The sequence below is a fragment of the Pongo abelii genome, chromosome 9, assembly GCF_028885655.2.
Source record: "Pongo abelii isolate AG06213 chromosome 9, NHGRI_mPonAbe1-v2.0_pri, whole genome shotgun sequence".
In the NCBI taxonomy this organism is placed as follows: domain Eukaryota; kingdom Metazoa; phylum Chordata; class Mammalia; order Primates; family Hominidae; genus Pongo; species Pongo abelii.
Genome location: NC_071994.2, coordinates 7,198,254 through 7,217,255, shown reverse-complemented (window position 1 = coordinate 7,217,255; position 19,002 = coordinate 7,198,254). Strand labels below are relative to the sequence as shown.

Here is a 19,002-nt window from a genome sequence, read left to right as displayed (position 1 = left end):
GACCTGGCTCTTTGTGCTGCACACTTAGGGGCAGGGTTGGGTTGGATTGTGCCAGGAGGAGCCCCTGGTTCGGGAGGGAGGGTTCTCTGTAGGACCACAGGGCCACAGGCTGGAGGAGTTTTATTTCAAATGGTTGCCTGATGCCTGTGGGTGGGGGGGCCCTCCCCGTGGTGAGCGGGGTACACATGGATTTGGGAACTGGTGGGGGGTGACAGTCTGAGGCATGGTCATGTGGGCTGGGGGTCCAATCCAGCCATGGCATCTTGGGAAGCAGAGGCACGGGGAGTGAGCGGCTGTGACAGGGATGGGACACCAAGACCAGCCTCTACAGTGCGGTGACATGGAGGCCCTGGCCTCCAGCTGCCCTGGCACTGTCGTCCCAGGCTGCGCTGCCAGCAAAGGCGTGCAGGTCACTCAGCAGGGCCTCAGCACTGCCCCCTGCGCTCGCTGGTCCTGGGGAGCCAAGGACCAGGTCGCCCTCCGTGTCACTGTCTCTGGCTTCCTCAGCTCGCACGGGGACCTGCTCTGGGCTGGACCCCTCTCCACATCGCTGCTCGCCTTCCCCGGGGTCAGCCTGCAGGCCACCATCCGTGACGTGGTCATAGTCTGCGTCCTGCTCATCCTCCTGTCGCTCAAGGTCATTGTCTGGGGACCCCAGCTCAGCTCGGGCCTGCAGCCAGCGACCTGGGGGGCTGGCCCAGAGCAGGCGCCGCATGCGGCCCCACAGCGTGGCACCCAGGCGGGCCGGATGGTAGTAGCCCCCCGAGTCACGGCTGAGGCGGCGCCAGGCCAGTGCCAGGCCAGTGACCAGCAGTAGGAGCAGCAGCAGCAGCAGGACAATGGTGACAGAGCTGGAGCCCACGCTGTCCTCCGCGCTGCCACCCGAGCCCAAGGCCCCTGGCAGGGCCAGCAGCATCCCGAGCCCTAGGGTGCAGGGCAGAGCCTGTGGGAGACAGGCAGGGGCTCAGAGGGCTCAGCACCTGGGGTGGGGGCCTGGTGTGGGGCAGGCTGGGTGACCAAGACCACTTTCCTTTTTTTCTCTTCGGGATCCTCTTGGGACAGCCAAGCAGAAAAGGCCAAGGCCTTATTTGGTCAGCCAGGCTCTGGCCCTGTGAGATCAGCCCCCATCCCTCCAGCCTCCTCCCTACCACTCACCTCCCCCAACCACTGCATTAAGCCACCTGCCTGGGGCCTTCGCACTGGCTGTTCCCTCTGCCCGGAAAGCTCCACCTCCTCCCATCCCCCCCTCCCCCGGGCTGCATGGCCTGCTCACCGTGCTCAAATGTCACCCCAGTGAGGCTGAACCTGACCTTAACCTCTACCCTGATGTCTATCACTGCAGCCCACCCAGCACCCCCCAGCACTCAGCGCCTTTTTCCTTCCATGTCACCTAACGCGGGAGATAACTGTACTCATTTTTTATGTCTGTTGTCTTATTTACCCCCCACCATAAGCTGCTAGAAGACGGGGGCTTTTTGGGTCAAACATGTTAGTAGGTGCTCAATAAGTATGGATTCAATGCGTCTAGGCTGCCTGGGTGGGTGGGGGAGGAGATGGGAGGGAGGGAGGGAAGGAGGTTGCTAGCTGGAGTCAGGGCTGGCTCTCCCTGAGGCCTGGGATGGGGGATGGAGGGGCCTGGACCCACCCAGAGGCAACTGCTCATCTTCTGCTTGGCCAGGTCCCCAAACGGGGGTCCGTGAGGCCCCTCTTCCTCCCTCCCCACCACGGGGCTGCCCCAGCTGCAGGGTTTCCGTTCCACTCCCAGTCCCTGAGGGCCACAGGCGTGCAGGGCCGGGGGCTGGGGGAGGCGGGCGCAGCTGCCAGAGGAAGTCTGCGGTCGGAACAGGCTAGGTGGGGGGTGTCGGGGGAGGGGTGCTGAGGTACAGCCAGCCTCCCCCACCACCCGAGGCTGTCCGCCCAGGCTCGAGGAATGCAAGTTCTCGCTCACAGGAAGACCAGGTAAGGGCCTTCCCAGGGCTCCTGACCGGGGCCTGGTCCGGTATGGGGTGCTGGGGGCCATGCCAGGAGTCCCGGGGAGCCCAGCTCAGGTGAGAGAAAGGTTCAGCCTCTGCCATGCTCCTCTTAGGTCTCACCTCTTCCCTGGGGCCAGTGTGGGGCCCTCCTCAGCTCCACAGGCCCAGACATTCTAGCCCCGACCGCCTGTGGCCCCCATCCCAAGAACCCAGGGGGCTCCGAGGCTCACCATTGGTCCGCAGGCCCCTCTGCGCCGGGCACCCACCTCCAGCTCTGGCTGTGTCGAGCGAGAAGTGAGCTCAGTGCTCGTCTGCAGTGAAGGGTGGCCCGGGCTTCCGCTTCCTGCCCACATACCCCACCTGCCCCTCCCTGCTGCAGGACCCCTGGTCCACACCAGACCCTCCCCAGTCTCTCTGGAGGAGGCTGGGCTGCCGGGCTTGTCCTCCAAGGGAGAAGCAGCACCAACTTGAAGCTGGATGCAGCCTTGCATGTGTTCTCAGGTCTTCTGCCTCAGTTTCCCTGCCTGACAATCCAGGGGAGCAATGTCTGTGGGGCTGCTCACTGCCCCCAGACCGTCTGCACATGTGTGACTCCTGTGACATCATCTGTCTCCTGGTTTCCAGATTTCTCAGCCCCACCCTTGCAGCAGCAGGTCAGCCTGGCTTTTAGAAAGAGAATTTTTATTTGGAATGAAAATATAGAGCCCATCCTCCCGCCTCCTCTGGGGAGGGAGCAGAGGGCTGGGCAGTGGTCGGGGAGATGGTCCCTCAGAGGGCGAGGAGCTCGCCTGGGCGTAGACATCCTCCACAGAACAGTGAGGAAAGCTGGGCGCTGGCTTCGGCCTGGGCCTGGGATGGGTCGGGGTGGGAACTGACCCCTGCGCTGCCTTGGAGGCTCTGGGCAGCCAGCTAGCCCGGTGCGACCCGCTGGCAGAAGCTGAGTGGGAAGGGGGCGGAGGAGGAGATGAAGGTGGCATGTGGCTGTGGCCCTACGCATCCCCGTTCTCCATGCGGCCCAGCTGCTCCTCCAGGCGGCAGATGCGCTCCCCCTGCTCCTTGACCAGCGCCCTCAGGGCCCGCAGCTCCTGCATCACCTCCTCCAGCTTCCCAGCCTCCTGTGGGGACATGAAACAGGGGTAGGGGGTGGTGGTCAGGGGCTGCTAAGCCATAGCCCTCCCAAACCCACCTCTACCCCAGAGAGGGACAGCGAATGGCTGAGGCCCACACAGCAGGCCAGGGCCACACGTGGGGCTCCCAGCACCACCCCTGCCTGTGGGTGCATACCCCAGCTCTGGCCAGGCTGCCGCTGGGGGTGGCATCAGCAGCAGCGGTGGTGGAGGCAGGGGCCCCTAGGCGGGAGGAGCCCGGGGCCATGGCGGGCCGGCTGTCAGACAACACGTTGCGCCGGCTGATCTTCAGGTCCCGCTGCTTGCTGGGCACGTAGGCCTCCCGCAGTGAGATGAGGATCGGGTCGGCATCCCGCCCGCTCACCCACTCCTCAGCCTCCAGGGCTGCCTCGGGCCCGGCTGTGTCGGGGTACAGATCATCCTGGAAGAGGTCCGACTGGGCAGGGGGCCGGGGAGGTCAGGATCAGTTAGGAGGCCCCATCAGGGTCCCCTCATCCCTCCCCTGGCCTCCAGGCTTGCACTCTGTTAACTCGTTCCCCCACGGCCTGGCCCCGAGGGGCCTTTCGAAAGCTCAAATCTGGCCTTTCACTTCCCTTCTGGACACCATCAACAGCTCCCTCGGAAGCTTTCCCACCCTTCTGAGCAAGGGCCCCGTCATCGCCTTCCCCTGCAAGCCACAGGGGCCACTGTGTGGCTTTGTGGGATTCTGGGGCCCGTGGACTGTGAGCTCCTGGAGCAGGCCCTATCAGCTCAGCTCCACTCCCCGAAACGTGCCGGGCATGTTGAAAGAGCAGTCGGCAAATGCCGGCCAGAGAATCACGGAAGCGTGTCCGAGGCTCTTGGCATCTGAGGCCAAGCCACATGTGGCCCGGTCCCCTCTTCATGGGATTCCCCACCGCAGCCAGACTCCGTGTCCCTCTCCCCATTCCCACCACTGTGCCCTTCGCCTGGCCTGCCCCCCGTGGATGGCGCCGCCCCAGCTGTGCTACGGGTCCTGCCTCCTTCAGGAAGACCTCCGTGGCTGCCACTCCCTCCCTGACTGCCTGGTGGCCTCCTGTGGCTCGTGCAGAGCAGGGCCCCCGCTCACCCTGTGTCTCATCCCCACTTACCCCCCGACTGGCACAGCCCAACAGCTGGCTGGTACAAGGGCAAGCTGGCATCTGTCCAGCTCACTGCCCACAAACCATACTAGGTCATGTTCCATTCACAGGCCTCGCCCTGGTCACAAGTGCATGGCCCGCTTGCTGGAGAAAGGGCCTAGTGAGCCGAGGGACGGGCGGCCTCACCTTTCTTGGTACAGTCATGACGATGGGCTCACACTTGCGCTCATGCAGTTTGTAGAACCTGGGGATGCGAGGAGGAGCCATGGGTGGAACCCTCGCCCCCCCACCACCCACCGCCAGCTCTTCTGGCTCCTGGCATCCTCCACTTCCAGTCCTCACCCCAGGACCTCTGCAGGCTGACCCCTAAGGTGGCTAGACCCCCACCTAGGCTGCCTCGTGACAGTTCCCATGGCCCGCTGGGCCTCCCTGGCGCAAGGTTTCCTGTTCCCAAGCAGCCTCCAATGACCTGACCTCTCACCTTAGATGCCCCTGTCCCCGAGTGGCCTCGGTAGCCCTCTTACCGGGCGATCTCGCACTTGCTGACCTCCAGGCCCCGCTTGGGCATGCTGCCCATACCCCGCTGCGGCTCCTTGCTTGTGAACGTGTTCAGGAAGTGGATGTAGGGGGGCTCCTCTGTGATCTCAAAGTACCGGATGCTGGAGTCACCCTGTGTGGGGAGGGGGCTCAGCACCCGGGCACGCCTCTTCCCTGCCCCTCGCCAGCCCTGCCCAGCCCCACCTTGCCGCAGACGTAGACCACACTGGTGTCGGGGTCGTAGAAGGGCAGCAGGGCCCCGTTGCTCGAGTCCAGTTCCTGCAGAGCCATGGGTTCCTCGAGGTTTTCCTGGCACATTGGGGGCGGTCAGGCCAAGCAGAACCTCCTCACCCCCTAATCCCAAACCAGGACGGGCCTTAGCTGGCCTCACTAAGGCCAGCCAGCACTGCCCCTAAATGCAGGTGGGCCCTCTGCCGCCTCTATGCCTTTTCCCACACGACAACCCCCACCTGGCCCTCCTGGCGTCACTTTATTCCCAGAGTCCCTCTTTTACAGCCTCCTCCAGGCCTGACTATGCCCAGGCCACTGAGCAAGTGCTGAAACATACCCCACCGTGGGGAGCTGGGGTGCCAGCGGCACCAGCTCCTGCTCAAGGGGCCCTGGAAGTCACTGTGCAGAAGCAGAGAGGGCTGGGGGAGAGGACGCTTCGGGGCAGGGCCAGGAGGCTTGCTGGAGGAAGAGGCTTTCTGGAGGAGCGGGGAGCCCTGCACAGGCAGTGGGTGGCACAGGCAAGCAAGGGAGAGAAGGGCCCTTCCGTTGGCATGAACAACACGGACAAAGACACGGAGGCAGTGGGAGGCCATGGGCGAGCGGCGGGGCAGTCGGGCGAGCAGAGGGTAGGAGAGGAAAGTCTGACAGAGTCCCAGGCCCTGAGAGCCTCAAGTGCCAGGCAGAGAACCTGGGAACCACAGGCCTCCCCAGGGCGAACCCTCCCTGCCCGGCCCAGGGTGGAGCTCCCCAGGGTGGGGCCCAAGTCTTAGGTTTGCCCCCTCAGGCTGGCCACTCACTGGGTCCCAGAGCGCCAGCTGCCGCTCGCTCATTCGGCTGAAGCCCGTGGTGAACACCTTGCCATCTGCTAGGAAGATGGCCCGCATGGGCCGGGCCCCCTCATGAGCCTTCTCCCGCTCCTGTCGGGGGGACAGGCTGGTCAGTGCAGTGCCCTGCTCAACGCCCTGGGCCTATCCACAGCCATCCTTGCCCTCCAGGGCCACGTACTGCCACCAGGGTGCCCTGACGGGGGTCAATGATGCGCACGCTCTTGTCCTTGCATGCTGAGCAAAACAGGCTGCCATTGCGGTTCCAGCTGACGTTGTAGATGAGGTCAGGGTGCAGGCTGTCCAGGCGGTACAGCTCCTCCGCTGTGCCCACGTTCCAGATGAGTACCACGTTGTCACAGCCTGGCAGGTGAGGGCTGTCAGCTCGGGCCGGGCGGGTGGCAGGAGGCCATTAGCTCACGAGGCCGAGGCCCACTCTGCCCACCACCCTGGGACAGACGGGTCTCTCCAACTCTGAGGGCCTCAGCTTTCCCATGTGTCATGTGGGCCCTGGAGGGGCTGCTGGGATGTATGGAGGGGTCCGTGGGGGGGGGGCACAAAACGGGGGGCGGTGCAGACCTGCACTGAGCAGCACGTTTCGGGCCGTGGGGTGCCAGGCGATGATGCCCACTCGCTTGGTGTGCCCCTCCAGTACCACCACTGGCTCTGTCAGCGGAGAGGTCAGCCCGTTCTCTGGGATCTGCCACACCTGTGGTAGGGACAGGGCCACCGAGCTCAGTCCTCTGCTGGTCCTATTGCTGGCCCCCTTGGGCCACGCCTGCGACCCTGGCCCAGCCAGTCCTGTGCCTCACCATGACCGTGCAGTCCTCCGAGCCGCTGGCTATGACTTCGTCATTGTGGGGACACCAGTCGATGTCCAGGACAGGTCCTGTGTGTCCGCACACCGTCGGGTAGGCCTTGTCAATGCGGCCTGTCTGTGGGCACGAGGGGGCAGTCAGTGGGCTCCATCCCTCCCAGAGCCTTGGTCTTCCCCTCCATGGAGTGGGAATGACATGCAAGTCCCGGCTCACAGGTGGCCCAGATGTGACTGTGCCCCACTTGCCAGGTGAGCGGGAAATGTTTGCTGCCTCTAACCCTGCCTCTATGGCAACAGGCCACTCTCCATCTGTGCTAACACTTGGGGCAATAAATCTGGGTTATAACACCTGCCCAGCAGTGTGAGAAACGGCAAGATGAGGGATTCAAGGTGCGCAGAAAGGCCCAGCAGGGGTGGCCGAGGTGCCTCCTCTTCCCCAAACCCTGACAAGACCCACCTTGCTTAGGGGGAGCACCAGAAAGGCACCCCCTCCACTGGCCTCCACAATCACCGCCAAGAACTTGGGGTTGACGGCGCAGAAGGTGCTGTCCCAGGTAACACGGGACACGCGAATGTCCTCATAGCATTGGTCGTTCTTGACCGGCTGCCCGAACACATGCCGGAATTTGCTCTGCCGGACCACTTTGCGGAAGGACATGTCTGCGGGACAGAGGGGCCTGGGTCAGTCCGGCCCATCCCAACAACTCCAGCCCTCCCCACCCAGGCTGCTGAAGGTGAGCCGGAAGGATGCAACCAGGGGCCGGGCCACCGTAACCCTCCTGGGTCTCAGTTTACCCAGTTACAGAATGGGGTCACAGGTGCAGAGCCTGGCTGCCTGTCACCCCGCAGGCAGTGATCTGAGGGGTAAATGCTTCGGCCCTGACCACTGCTGAGTCCTGAGGGGCTTTGCAGGACGCAGGGCCCCTCCCTGGCTCTGGTGTGTGTCGGGGACAGGAGGTGGGAGGTGCCGGGGTTAGTGAGCTCTCAGCTCTACTGTAGGTCCCAGCCAGTCGGGAGCAGTCTCCTTCCTGCCCAGAGATTTGGAGGCTGGGTAATGGGGAAGAAGGAGAGAGGAAGCAGGAAAGGTCTCTCTACTGTGGGGCCGAGTGAGAGCCCAGTTCTGAGTTCCAGGGAATGTCCAGGGAGCCCCGGCATGGCCCCAAGGAATGGACGGGGTCGGGACGCAGCTGCCGGCAGCGAAGCAACCCAGAGACGCCTCGGATCGGGGTCCAGGGTGAACCAGGAGCCCAACTTCCAGGGACCTCCGCCCAGGAGAGGAGAGGCTGGGCGGCCAAGGGGAGTGGGACTGAGAGTGGGGTACAGGGGAGGCGAAAGGCTCCTGGGACCCGCGAGCCCCCCTCAGCCCCCGCAGCCCGGCCCCTGCAGCCCCGCCCAGCCCCCAGCCCGCGCCCCTAGCCCCGGCCCTGCCGCGCTCACCGAGGGCACCGGGGGCGCAGGGGGCTGCGGCACCGGCTTCGGGCGGCTCCGGATCCCGGCCTCTGGGAAGCAGGAAGCAGGATTCAGGAAGTGACAGAGGGACCCGGAGCGGGGGCGGGGCAGGGGCTCGCGGGGGCGGGGCCGAGGTCACGCGCGGAGGGGCTGGGCGGGAGGCTGAGCGGCGCCGGGGGGCCGGGAGCGGGGCTGCCGGAGACGGGGCCACAGAGAGCCCCTTCCATAGGAGCGGGTGGAGCGCCCCCTCCTGCAGCTCCTCCGGAAGAAGGGGGCGGGGCGGGACAGGGCCGAAGGCGGCCGCAGCAGAGGCGCCGCAGGTGCGGGTGCAGCCTTACCGCGGACCCGAGGCCCCTTCGCGGTCTTGCTCCTCATAGTGGCATCCGCAGGAGTCTCCAGGATTGGGTGAGGCCCCCGCCTTGCCGGTCCCCGACCGAACGCACACCTCCAAGAGGCCCCATTACCGCCTCCAACAAATAAATGTAGAATCTACACGGACAGTGGATATGTTCACGTATGTTCACGTGACTCTAAGTTATCAAAGTTAATCCTCTTTTTTTTTTTTGAGACGGAGTTTCTCACCCAGGCTGGAGTGCAGTGGCGCGATCTCGGCCCACTGCTGCAACCTCCGCTCTCCTAGGTTCAAGAAATTCACTCCAGTAGCTGGGACTGCAGGCTCATACCACCATGCCCGGCTAATTTTTTGTATGTTTAGTAGAGACGGGGTTTCACCGTGTTAGCCAGGATGGTCTCGATCTCCTGACCTCGTGATCCACCGCCTCGGCCTCCCAAAGTGCTGGGATTGCAGGCGTGAGCCACCATGCTCGGCCAAAATTTCATGCTCTTGGTTAACAATGTAAAGAAAACAACAGCAGGTGTTAGGGTGGGTTTTTTTGTTGAGACAAGATCTGTCACCCGGGCTAGAATGCACTGGCATGATCATGGCTCACTGCAGGCTCGACCTCCTAGGCTCAAGGGATCCTCCTGCCTCAGCCTCCCAAGTAGCTGGGACTACAGACACACACCACCACGCCTGGCTAATTTTTCTTTTACTTTTTGTAGAGATGGGGTCTGTTGCTCTGTCGCCCAGGCTGGTGTGTTTTTTGTTTTGTTTTGTTTTGAGACGGAGTCTCGCTCTGTCTCCCAGGCTGTAGTGCAATGGCGCGATCTCGGCTCACTGCAACTTCTGCCTCCCGTGTTCAAGCAATTCTCCTGCCTCAGCCTCCCAATTCGCTGGGATTACAGGTGCCTGCTACCATGCCCTGCTATTTTTTTTTTTTTTTTTTTTTGTATTTTTAGTAGAGATAGAGTTTCACCATGTTGGCCAGGCTGGTCTTGAACTCCTGGGCTCAAGCAATCCTCCTGCCTCAGCCTCCCAGAGTGCTGGGATTACAGTTGTGAGCCACCGTGCCCATCCAGAAAATAGCAGTATTTATGGAGCGAGTGGAAGACCCAGGAGTCCCATTTTTCGGGGTAAACACCCGTGCATTCTGCTGAGCCTTCTTATTACAATTTGAAAGGGGGCCATGGCCAGCAAGTCCCTTGCACCTTGCCTTCTTTTCTCCACCATCTCCCTCGAAGGCCTGGAGATCCATTCACAGGCCTCTTTCTTTCTCTAGTCAGCTCCTGTGACAAGGAGCCCAGACTGGCCTCTCCAGATCCACCCCATCCCGTTCCACAGGTGGAATGTACCCCCGTTCCCTTAGGCCAGCAGCTCTGGGGCACTGGCTACTTCCCTTATTCTTTCCTTGAGCATCCACTGCCCTGGCTGACCGATGGCGCCCTCCCTTTCCCAGAAAGGAGGGATGGAGGAGGAAGCAGGGGAAGAGCAGAGGCCACAGGAGCCTTGTCTCTGGCTAAAAGAGGCCCCCACTGTGTGTCTGAGGGTGACCTCAGGCTTGTCTCCCATCTCATTCCCATTGCCACACCCCATTGAGGAAACAGGCACAGAGAGGTGCGGTGCCTGCCTGAGGTCACCCAGCTGGATGCAATCCCCATCAGCTTGGGTCCAAAGCCCTTGCTTTTCTTACTACTCTATAAACCCTGGGGCTGGAAGGATCATTCCCACCTTCCTTCCCACCCCGAGGCCTGGGCACATCCTGTTCTCTCCATCTGGAAGCTCTTTCCTCAGATCCCAAAAAGGCTCCTTTCTCCACTCGATTCAGGTCTCTGGTCAGACATCACCTCCTCCTAGGGCTCTCCCGGACCACTCCTCACCCAGCCACTCTTTGGCCTTACTTGTCCTGACTCCATTTTTCTTTTTTTTGGTGACAGGGTCTTGCTCGGTTGCCCGAGCTGGAGTGCAGTGGCACGGTCCTAGCTCACTACCGCCTCACACTCCGGGGCTCAGTCCTCCCACCTCAGCCTCCCAAGTAGCTGGGACTACAGGCACGCGCTACCATGCCTAGCTAATTTTTATTTTTGTAGAGATGGAGGTCTCCTATGTTGTCCAGGCTGGTTCCAAACTCCTGGCCTCAAAAAAATCCTCCTGCCTCAGCCTCCCAAAACTCTGGGATTACAGGTGTGAGCCACCACCCGGCCTGTGTTCTCCGGTGTCGCCTGATGTTGCATCAGGTGCTTATTGGTGTATTTGCTTTGTGTCAGCCTCCACCAGGATGTCAGCAAATCGAGGGGAAGGACTTTGCCTATCTTCCTACTGTATTCCCAGCACCCTGAACAAGACCCAACACACAGTATGGGATCAAGTAATGTATGAGGAATGAATGAATGAGCAGCAACCCTGGATGTAGAATTGAACAATGTTCATAATCACAACTCTCAGCATCAATGTCTGGCACCTATGAAGAAAAGGGAAGGAAGGGCATTTCTCACCGGAGAAAGAGTGAGTCTTCCAGACGGCAGCAGGAGACTGGTCCCCTGGGATGTGGTAGGCAGGAGGTGTGTGGCTGGGCAATGTCTTGGGGCTGAGCCCACCTTCATGCCCATTTTCTCTAACACAAAACCCTCCTCCACGGACCACTAAGAGAACACTTTTTTTTTGGAGACGGAGTCTTGCTCTGTTGTACAGGCTGGAGTGCAGTGATGCGATCTTGGCTCACTGCAACGGAAACCACCTTTGCAAAACTATGACTGAGACAGTGAAAGAGATCTAACTTCATCGACTCCATCTTGCTTCTAATCTTTTTTTTTTTTTTTTTTGAGATGGAGTCTCGCTCTGTCGCCCAGGCTAGAGTGCAGTGGTGCGATCTCAGCTCACTGCAAGCTCCGCCTCCCGTGTTCACACCATTCTCCTGCCTCAGCCTCTGAAGTAGCTGGGAATAGAGGCGCCCGCCACCACACCCGGCTAATTTTTTTTTTTGTATTTTTAATAGAGACGGGGTTTCACCGTGTTAGCCAGGATCCTCTCGATCTCCTGACCTTGTGATCCGCCCGCCTCGGCCTCCTAAAGTGCTGGGATTTGGCCCTTGCTTCTAATCTCTAAGCTGTCCTTGTTCATTTCTGGGTGTAGGCTGAATTAACTTTGGGAGAAACTTAGTTTATAAACAAAGATGGTAACAGCCCTTTCCCAAAGCAGACTTCCTTGTTGCCTGGGGACTAGATTGCCTTTGTAGGACTAACATTAGCCACAAGATTAGAAATTATGGTTTAGGGCAGGGCATGGTGGCTCACGCCTGTAATCCTAGCACTTTGGGAGGCCGAGGCGGGTGGACCACCTGAGGTCGGGAGTTCGAGATCACCCTGGTCAACATGGTGAAACACCGTCTCTACTAAAAAATGCAAAATTAGCTGGACGTGGTAGCACATGCCTGTAATCCCAGCTAGTCGGGAGGCTGAGGTAGGAGAATCGCTTGAACCCGGGAGGCGGAGGTTGTGGTGAGCTGAGATCACGCCATTGCATTCCAGCCTGGGGCAACAAAAGCAAAACTCTGTCTCCAAAAAAAAAAAAAAAAAAAACAACAAAAAGAAATTATGGTTTAGGAGTTATGTAGCTGGAGGCTATAAGATTCGGACCCTCCCTAAACTGCTCCTAAGATCAGCGCTTGAGATATTTTGCAGACCCTGCCCTTGATGGATCAGCTGGCACCACCAGATCAATAAACTGGCTCATCTGATCTTGTGGCCCCCACCCAGGAACTGACTCAGTGCAAGATGACAGCTTTGATTCCCTCTGATTTCATCACTGACCAATCAGCACCACTGGCTCACTGGCTTCCCACCACCCACCAAGTTACCCTTAAAAACTCAGCTCCCTGAGAATGCTCAGGGAGACTGATTTGAGTAAGAATAAAACTGCAGTCTCCTGCACAGCCGGCTCTGCGTGAATCGGCTCTGTCTAGGCAGCAGGCAAGGTGAAACCCTCGGGGGTTTACACAACCTGTGCTTCCTGGGTTCAAGCAATTCTCCTGCCTCAGCCTCCTGAGTAGCTGGGATTACAGGCATGCACCACCACGCCCAGCAAATTTTTTGTATTTGTATAGACGAGGTTTCACCATGTTGGCTAGGCTGGCCTTGAACTCCTGACCTCAGTTGATCTGCCTGCCTTGGCTTCCTAAAGTGCTGGGATCACAGGCGTGAGCCACTGTACCTGGCCTGAGAACTCCTCTTTATTCTGCAAAACCCTTCAGGCATTCTACCTCATCCTGTCCCACAGGTGGGGTCTTCCCCGCCTCCCGCAGGCTGGTGGCTTTGGGGTACCAGCTACCTCACTTATTCCTTTCTTGAGCATCCACTGCTCTGGCTGACCAAGGGTGATGGTCAGCACTGCTCTTTCTTCTGGATAGAAATCACCCATTATGGGTGGGATTCCCTTTGGGGTCCTTGGAAGTGGGACTGGCCCACTCCCCAAGAGGTAGGGTTTGGAGTGTGGACCAGAGCTGAAAGCAAGCGGCTGGTGCTGAGGTTTTATTTCCCGATCTGCCTGCCATGCTGAAAAGGCCCTGGGAGCCCTGCCCAGGAAAAGGGAGAAGGGCACTGCAGAGTGCCCTAATGGGGACCGAAGTCCAGGCCCTGCGCTCAGAATGTGGACTTCAATGGGATGGGGAGGGTAAGAGCTTCCCTTGTGGAACAGGAGGCAGTGCCGTGGTGGGGAGGCCTGGGGGCAGGCGATCTGCCACTCAGGCGCTGGCCTGTGGCTCAGTATTGGTCCCGGGGCTGAGTGAGACCGGGGGGTGCCCACTGCTGTCATCAAATTAATGGCTAACAATCACGAACGCTTCACAGGGATTCACACTCCTGCGAGATGGGTACCATTATTATGATCCTCATTTTACAGACAAGGAAAATGAGTCCCAAAGAGGCTAAGAGCTTTGTGGAAGGCCACACAGCCTGTGAGTGGTGGAGCCAGGATTCAAACAACCCCTGATGGTCACCAGAGAGTGCACTCTTTTTTTTTTTTTTTTTTTTTTTTTTTTGAGACAGAGTCTTTCTGTGTCGCCCAGGCTGGTGTGCAGTGGTGCGATTTCGGCTCACTGCAAGCTCCACCTCCCAGGTTCACGCCATTCTCCTGCCTCAGCCTCCCGAGTAGCTGGGACTACAGGCGCCCGCCATCACGCCCAGCTAATTTTTTTTTTTTTTTTTTTGTATTTTTAGTAGAGATGGGGTTTCACCGTGTTAGCCAGGATGGTCTCGATCTCCTGACCTGGTGATCTGCCTGCCTCAGGGTCCCAAAGTGCTGGGATTACACGCGTAATCCCACCGCACCCGGCCAAGAGAGTGCACCCTTAAACCTCACCCAAGTGGCTCCAGAATGGAAGGCTGGCCAGAAAGGCATCTAGCGAGTGCCCAAGAAATACTGGATGAATGAATTCAATAAATTCTGCCTGGCCAGAAATCTCTCTCCCATGGGCCTCAGTGCCCACAATTCCATCACTACGACTATGCTTCTGGTATCACCACCACCACCGCCCACGGCACTTCCCATCCCTGGGCTCAGTCAACGATCAGAACTGCCAAGCCTGCAAGGGGAACATGATCACTCCATTTTACAGAGGAGAAAACAGGCTGAAAGGAAGGAAGTTAGGAACCAGAACCCAGACCTGACTGTATCACTCTAAGCTGCCTGCACAACCTGTTGCATTTGGAAAATGCAGGTGTCTCTGGGAAGGGTTGCACATCTGACATTATTGTCATTTACACCTGCCGGGAAGGGCATCTCAGTTGCTGAAGATCAGGATACTGAGCTAATGGGATAAGGGGGCATGACTGGAACAATGGGGGTCAGGAGAACACAGGTGGGGTGGGTGCCAGGAGAGGACGACGGGTAGGAAAAGGGAAGTGGAGTGGGGGTTGGAAGATAGACCTTCAGCACTTCTAGTTTTTTCTGCAGCAACAGCAGCTTGAGAGGGAAGAGCTGGTTCTGCCCTAGAGAGGCTGTGTGACCTCTGGGAGCCTTTGCCCTTTCTAGAACCACTGGTGCCCTGAGCTCTGTGTGCTTGGACAACTTCCCATCTGTGCACTTGGGCTCAGATGGAGGGAGGCTGCTATTCAGGCAGGATCGGGGCCCTTCGTACCCACAGACCCCACAAAGAATCTTGTGCAGCCCTCCACGGGAGGTGGGGAGCAGGTGGATGCTAATTAAACTTTTAAATAGAGTCAGACTTTGAAGTCCTCTGCAGGCCCCCAAGGCACAGAGGCGGCCTCCTGATCTTAGGCCACCTGGGTGTCTGCAGCCCAGACTGGTCACAGGATCCCAGATGCCTGGGCTAGGTGGTGGCTCTCCCCACTTTCTCCTCCATCCATCCCCAGCCTCTAAAGGGACTCCTGTATGTGGACGAAGGAGAAGAAAGGCCAGTTCACCAGGCCCCTCCGTGCACCAGGCTCTTGTGATGCCTTACACACTTTCTCATTGCATCCTCTCAACAGCCGATGACACGGGAGCTCGGAAGGTGAAGTTGCTCCTCCAGAGTCGCTCAGCTGGGACATGGCAGAGCTGGATTTGAATCCAGGCTAGGCAGCTCTTGCCTCTTCTGGCGCCTTGCTGAGGGAGGCCCTGCCCCAGCCTCAATGACTGTTGGGGGAAGGGGACTGGTGGACAAGGCTTGGCCATGCCAGGCCAGCTTGTGGTTCACCAGGGCCTTAGGCTCCTGCTTGGGGCTGGTGGCTCCTGGGAGGCCCCCTTCTCTTCAGGGACTTTTTTGTTTCACGTCCTTGTGTCCAGGCCCGGAGGAGGAGAGGGAGGGAAGGACCAAAGGGAGGTCAGGTCAAGCCCGGGGAAAGTGCCCCCTGTTGTCTTCCTCCAGCAGGACTGAGGCCCAGGGGAGAATTCTCAGCAGGGTCTGGGGTGTTGAGGGACAGAACCCCGCAAGTTGCCATTAGCCGCGGTTCGGGGGCTGTCGGGCGACTGTGTGTGTGTTGGGAGCAACCACAGAAAAGGCTGATGGCCGGGAGCAGGGGTCGCTGACATGGAACTGCCTGAGACTTTTGGCCGGATTGTTTCCCCTCCCTCAAGTCCTCCTTCCAGGCCTGAGGGACTCGGCAGGGTTTTTAAGGACAACGCTGTCCGCGGCTCCCCACCTGTCTGACTGGCTGGTTCCTCTCTCTGCCCTGGGCTCTTTCACTGCTCTGGTGGGCCTGCGCGTTCCTGGACCCTCACGTGGGGCCTGCGCCCGGGGCCGCCTCTGGCTGGGTGCCTCTGGGGCTTTCTCCTTCAGAGGCAGGAGGTGTGGCTGGGTCCTCAGGGGCCCCTGGGGTGGGATGAGATGATGGGGTTGGGGAGGCTTCATCACGGGGACTGGGCACAGAACTGGCAGCGGGCCCAGGGGTCTGGACCTTAGTGTCTGACTGTGGCTGGGCTGTGGGATCCGATTGTGGCTGGAGCGTGGGGTTCACCTGAGGCTGGGCCACGGGATCCATCTGTGGCTGGGCCTCTGGCATCGGCTCTGGCAGAGTTGGACCCTCAGAATCTAGCTGGGTCTGTGGCTCAGCGGGCGTGAAGCTGCCCGGCCGCTCCTCGCAGAGAGCTGCCGCGAAGGACGAGAGCACGGAGCGCAGCAGGGCCCGGAGGTCGGCACTGGCCATGAGGCAGAGGAAGGGGCTGAGGCAGCTGTTGAGCAGGATCAGGTAGTCGGAGTAGACCAGGGCCTCCCAGAGCAGGTAGCCGGAGTAGACGTCCCACAGGAAGGCCAGGTAGAGCAGCTGGGCCAGCTGGTAGGGCAGCCTCAGGACCACATAGGCTGACAGAATGGTCCTGGCCACACGGGCGAAGCCCCGGCAGGCTGCGGGCTGCTGTTGGCGGCGGCAGGTGCGACAGGCCGTGGCCTGGGTGAGCACGTGGCAGACGAGCAGCAGGAGGAAAGGCAGGAAGCCCCCCAGGACCTCCAGCATCCGCAGCGACAGCTCCTCGCTGTCCCAGAAGTCCAGGCAGATGACCAGGTCGTACCACCAGACGGCGGCCTCGGGGAAGACCAGCCAGGGCACGCTGAAGAGTGTGGCCAGCACCCAGACCCCGGCGCAGACCCAGAGGGGCAGGCGGGCTGGGCGGTGCCCAGGGTACCAGCGTGGGCACAGCGCCAGCAGGCAGCGGTCTAGGCTGAGGGCGGCCAGCAGGAAGAGGCCAGAGGAGTAGGACACGCCCCATAGGAAGTAGTAGAAGCGGCAGGCAGCTGTCCCCAGCGGCCAGTGTCCCCCATGCCGGATCTCTAGGATCTGGAAGGCCGCTGCTGCCAGGAACAAGAAGTCAGAGAGGGCCAGGCTGAGCAGGAGCAGTGCCAGACGCGTGCCAGCTCCATGCCGGGCCTGGGAGCCGGCCAGCCACGCCATCAACCCATTGGCTGGCAGCCCAAGGAGCAGCACGGCCACTAGGAAGACCGTGTCCCAGCCACCCTGGGGGTAGGAGTCCTCATCGTCAAGCTCTGTGCGGGGCCCGTGGCCGGAGGCACCCAGGTCGGCTTCCATAGTAGTGTCCATTTAGGGTCCCCAGAGTCCTGCTGGACACGGAGTGGGTGCCTGGTGAATCAATGATGGTGTGAATGACCGAGTATGGGAGAGACGGTGCTGTGCATCTCCAGGCAAGTCACCATCCCTCCCTGTGCCACTGTCATCACCTTCTGAGTAGTTATCCTATGCCAAGGACCTGAAGTGGATGACCTCATGGAGTCCTCATACAATCTACTTTACAGGCGAGGAGAGGAAGGTTCAGAGAATCAGTGAAGGTAGGAAGGGAGGTGCTAGGGCTCAACCCAGACTTTTCTTTTCTTTTTTTTTTGAGAGGCAGGGCCTTGCTCTGTTGCCCAGGATGAGTGCAGTGGCACAGTCCCTGTAGCTTCCACCTCCTGGGTTCCAGCGACCCTCCCATCTCAGCCTCCCTAGTAGCTGGGACTACAGGTGTGCACCCACTACTTTTTAAATTTTTAGTAGAGACAAGGTCTCACTATGTTGCCCAGGCTGGTCTTGAACTCGTGAGCTCAAGTGATCCTCCTACCTTGGCCTCCTAAAGTGTTGAGATTACAGGCAGGAGACACTGTGTCCAGACAGACTTAATCTTCTGCCATGTAGAATCCCAATGTGTCCGGGTAGACTAACCCGGAGGCTTTCAAACATTGTTAAAGGTATGGAATTTTGTCTGTAAGTAAAGTATTCTAAGGCCAGGCATGGTGGCTCACACCTGTAATCCCAGCACTTTGGGAGGATCACCTGAGGTCGGGAGTTCGAGACCAGCCTGACCAACATGGAGAAACCCCATCTCTACTAAAAATACAAAATTGGCTGGCCGTGGTGGCACATGCCTCTAATCCCAGCTACTCAGGAGAATTGCTTGAACCCGGGAGGCAGAGGTTGCGGTGAGCCAAGATCGTGCCATCGCACTCTAGCCTGAGCAATAAGAGCAAAACTCCATCTCAAAAAAAAAAAAAAAAAAAAAAAATTCTAGTGGAACTCCTATATGAACTAAAAGGGGGTGCTCAAATTAAGGGAGGGAAAAGTACCCCTACCCCCCAGGGTTCCAGGGAACGCAGTTTGAAGACCATTTGGTCCGCCCATCACAAGGCCCCTTTATGCCTGCTCCCCTGGGGTTCGAGTGTTTAGGATTCCAAGAAGGGAGGGCTCTGGTTCCCATGGGTCCGGGGGACCCAAAGGTAGGGAGTCTGGGGCAGTGGGAACCCCCTCCCCTCCAGCGAGTGTCACTCATGGGCTCAGGATGAGGTCTCTGAGCCTCAAGACCCTGCAGCCTGGGGTCAGGAGGGCCACCCTAGGAGCCCCTGGTGCCTCTCCAGCATCTTCCACCCCACCGTGGCCCTCTCCCTCTTCCCACAGCTCAGGCAGGAGGTGACCCCTGTTTGTCTCCTGGAGCTGCTAAACAGAGAAGGGGAGGGGCTCTGCAGTGGGATGGTGGTGGGATGGTGAGGGTGAGAGGAGTTGAGGGGCACCCAGACCTGGGATCCAAGACCTCACCCTTCCCCGCTGGCAGAGGGGAGGGAGTTTCCCTTTGAGGGCGATGAGAGCCCAGATGGTGGTGTAGTCTGGGGAGGGAACGGATGCCCTGAAGGGCTGGCCCCTGCCCACAGCCCACGGCTCCAGCCACTTGGCCTTTAGTCTGGTGCCCTCCGTACCCCCAGGGTTGCTCCTCAGGCTGACCCCTTCTGCTGTCTCCATTCCCTATTGGATCAGAGCCCCAGGCACCCCCAGACTGGGGCCCTGACCAGTGAGGCCTGGCTTACCTGAGAGGCAGAGGCCGATGGGTGGAAGGAGCAGGGCATGCCTGCCTGCCCAGCGCTCCAGCTGTCCCCTCGGCCCTCACCGGGGCCTGCTTTGTGGCGCCCGGCGGCGCTAAGGCGGGTGGGCAGGAAACCCAAGCTGAGAGGACATCAATCATTCATGGGGCTGCTTGCTGGGAAACCCTAACCCTGGCCCAGTAGGGCCAAGTGACCAGCCAGACCCCCTCCCCCAGCCCTGATGGACATGGACAGTCAGACCCTCCTCCCCAGGGCCTCTCTAGCCCAGGGCAGACTCTTAAGACCCCAAGGTCCACCTCCTCCCACATCACCCCCC

General features: G+C 59.8%; 3 protein-coding genes across 3 annotated transcripts; all 3 read right to left on the bottom strand.

The window, feature by feature from the left end:
• Window positions 1–103: 103 nt before the first annotated feature.
• PTPRCAP (protein tyrosine phosphatase receptor type C associated protein) lies at window positions 104–2,553 on the bottom strand. Its single transcript, XM_002821448.6, has 2 exons — window positions 2,204–2,553; window positions 104–943 (listed from the first exon to the last, which is right to left on the bottom strand). The coding sequence occupies exons 1-2, from the start codon at window positions 2,462–2,464 to the stop codon at window positions 326–328; spliced, it is 879 nt and encodes a 292-aa protein (XP_002821494.3). The 5' UTR covers window positions 2,465–2,553; the 3' UTR covers window positions 104–325.
• Window positions 2,554–2,637: 84 nt separating this feature from the next.
• Window positions 2,638–8,555, bottom strand: CORO1B (coronin 1B; the record flags this gene model as incomplete). The annotated part of the gene is given in 11 exon segments (NM_001133625.1): window positions 2,638–3,088; window positions 3,258–3,536; window positions 4,387–4,444; window positions 4,725–4,870; window positions 4,942–5,046; window positions 5,766–5,885; window positions 5,974–6,155; window positions 6,372–6,501; window positions 6,605–6,727; window positions 7,067–7,269; window positions 8,397–8,555. Coding segments are annotated over 11 exon segments (1,509 nt in total). The 3' UTR covers window positions 2,638–2,962.
• A 7,051-nt stretch (window positions 8,556–15,606) lies between these two features.
• Window positions 15,607–16,923, bottom strand: GPR152 (G protein-coupled receptor 152). Its single transcript, XM_002821458.3, has one exon. It carries the CDS (start codon window positions 16,921–16,923, stop codon window positions 15,607–15,609), a length of 1,317 nt encoding a protein of 438 aa, XP_002821504.2.
• Between the last annotated feature and the right edge of the window lie 2,079 nt (window positions 16,924–19,002).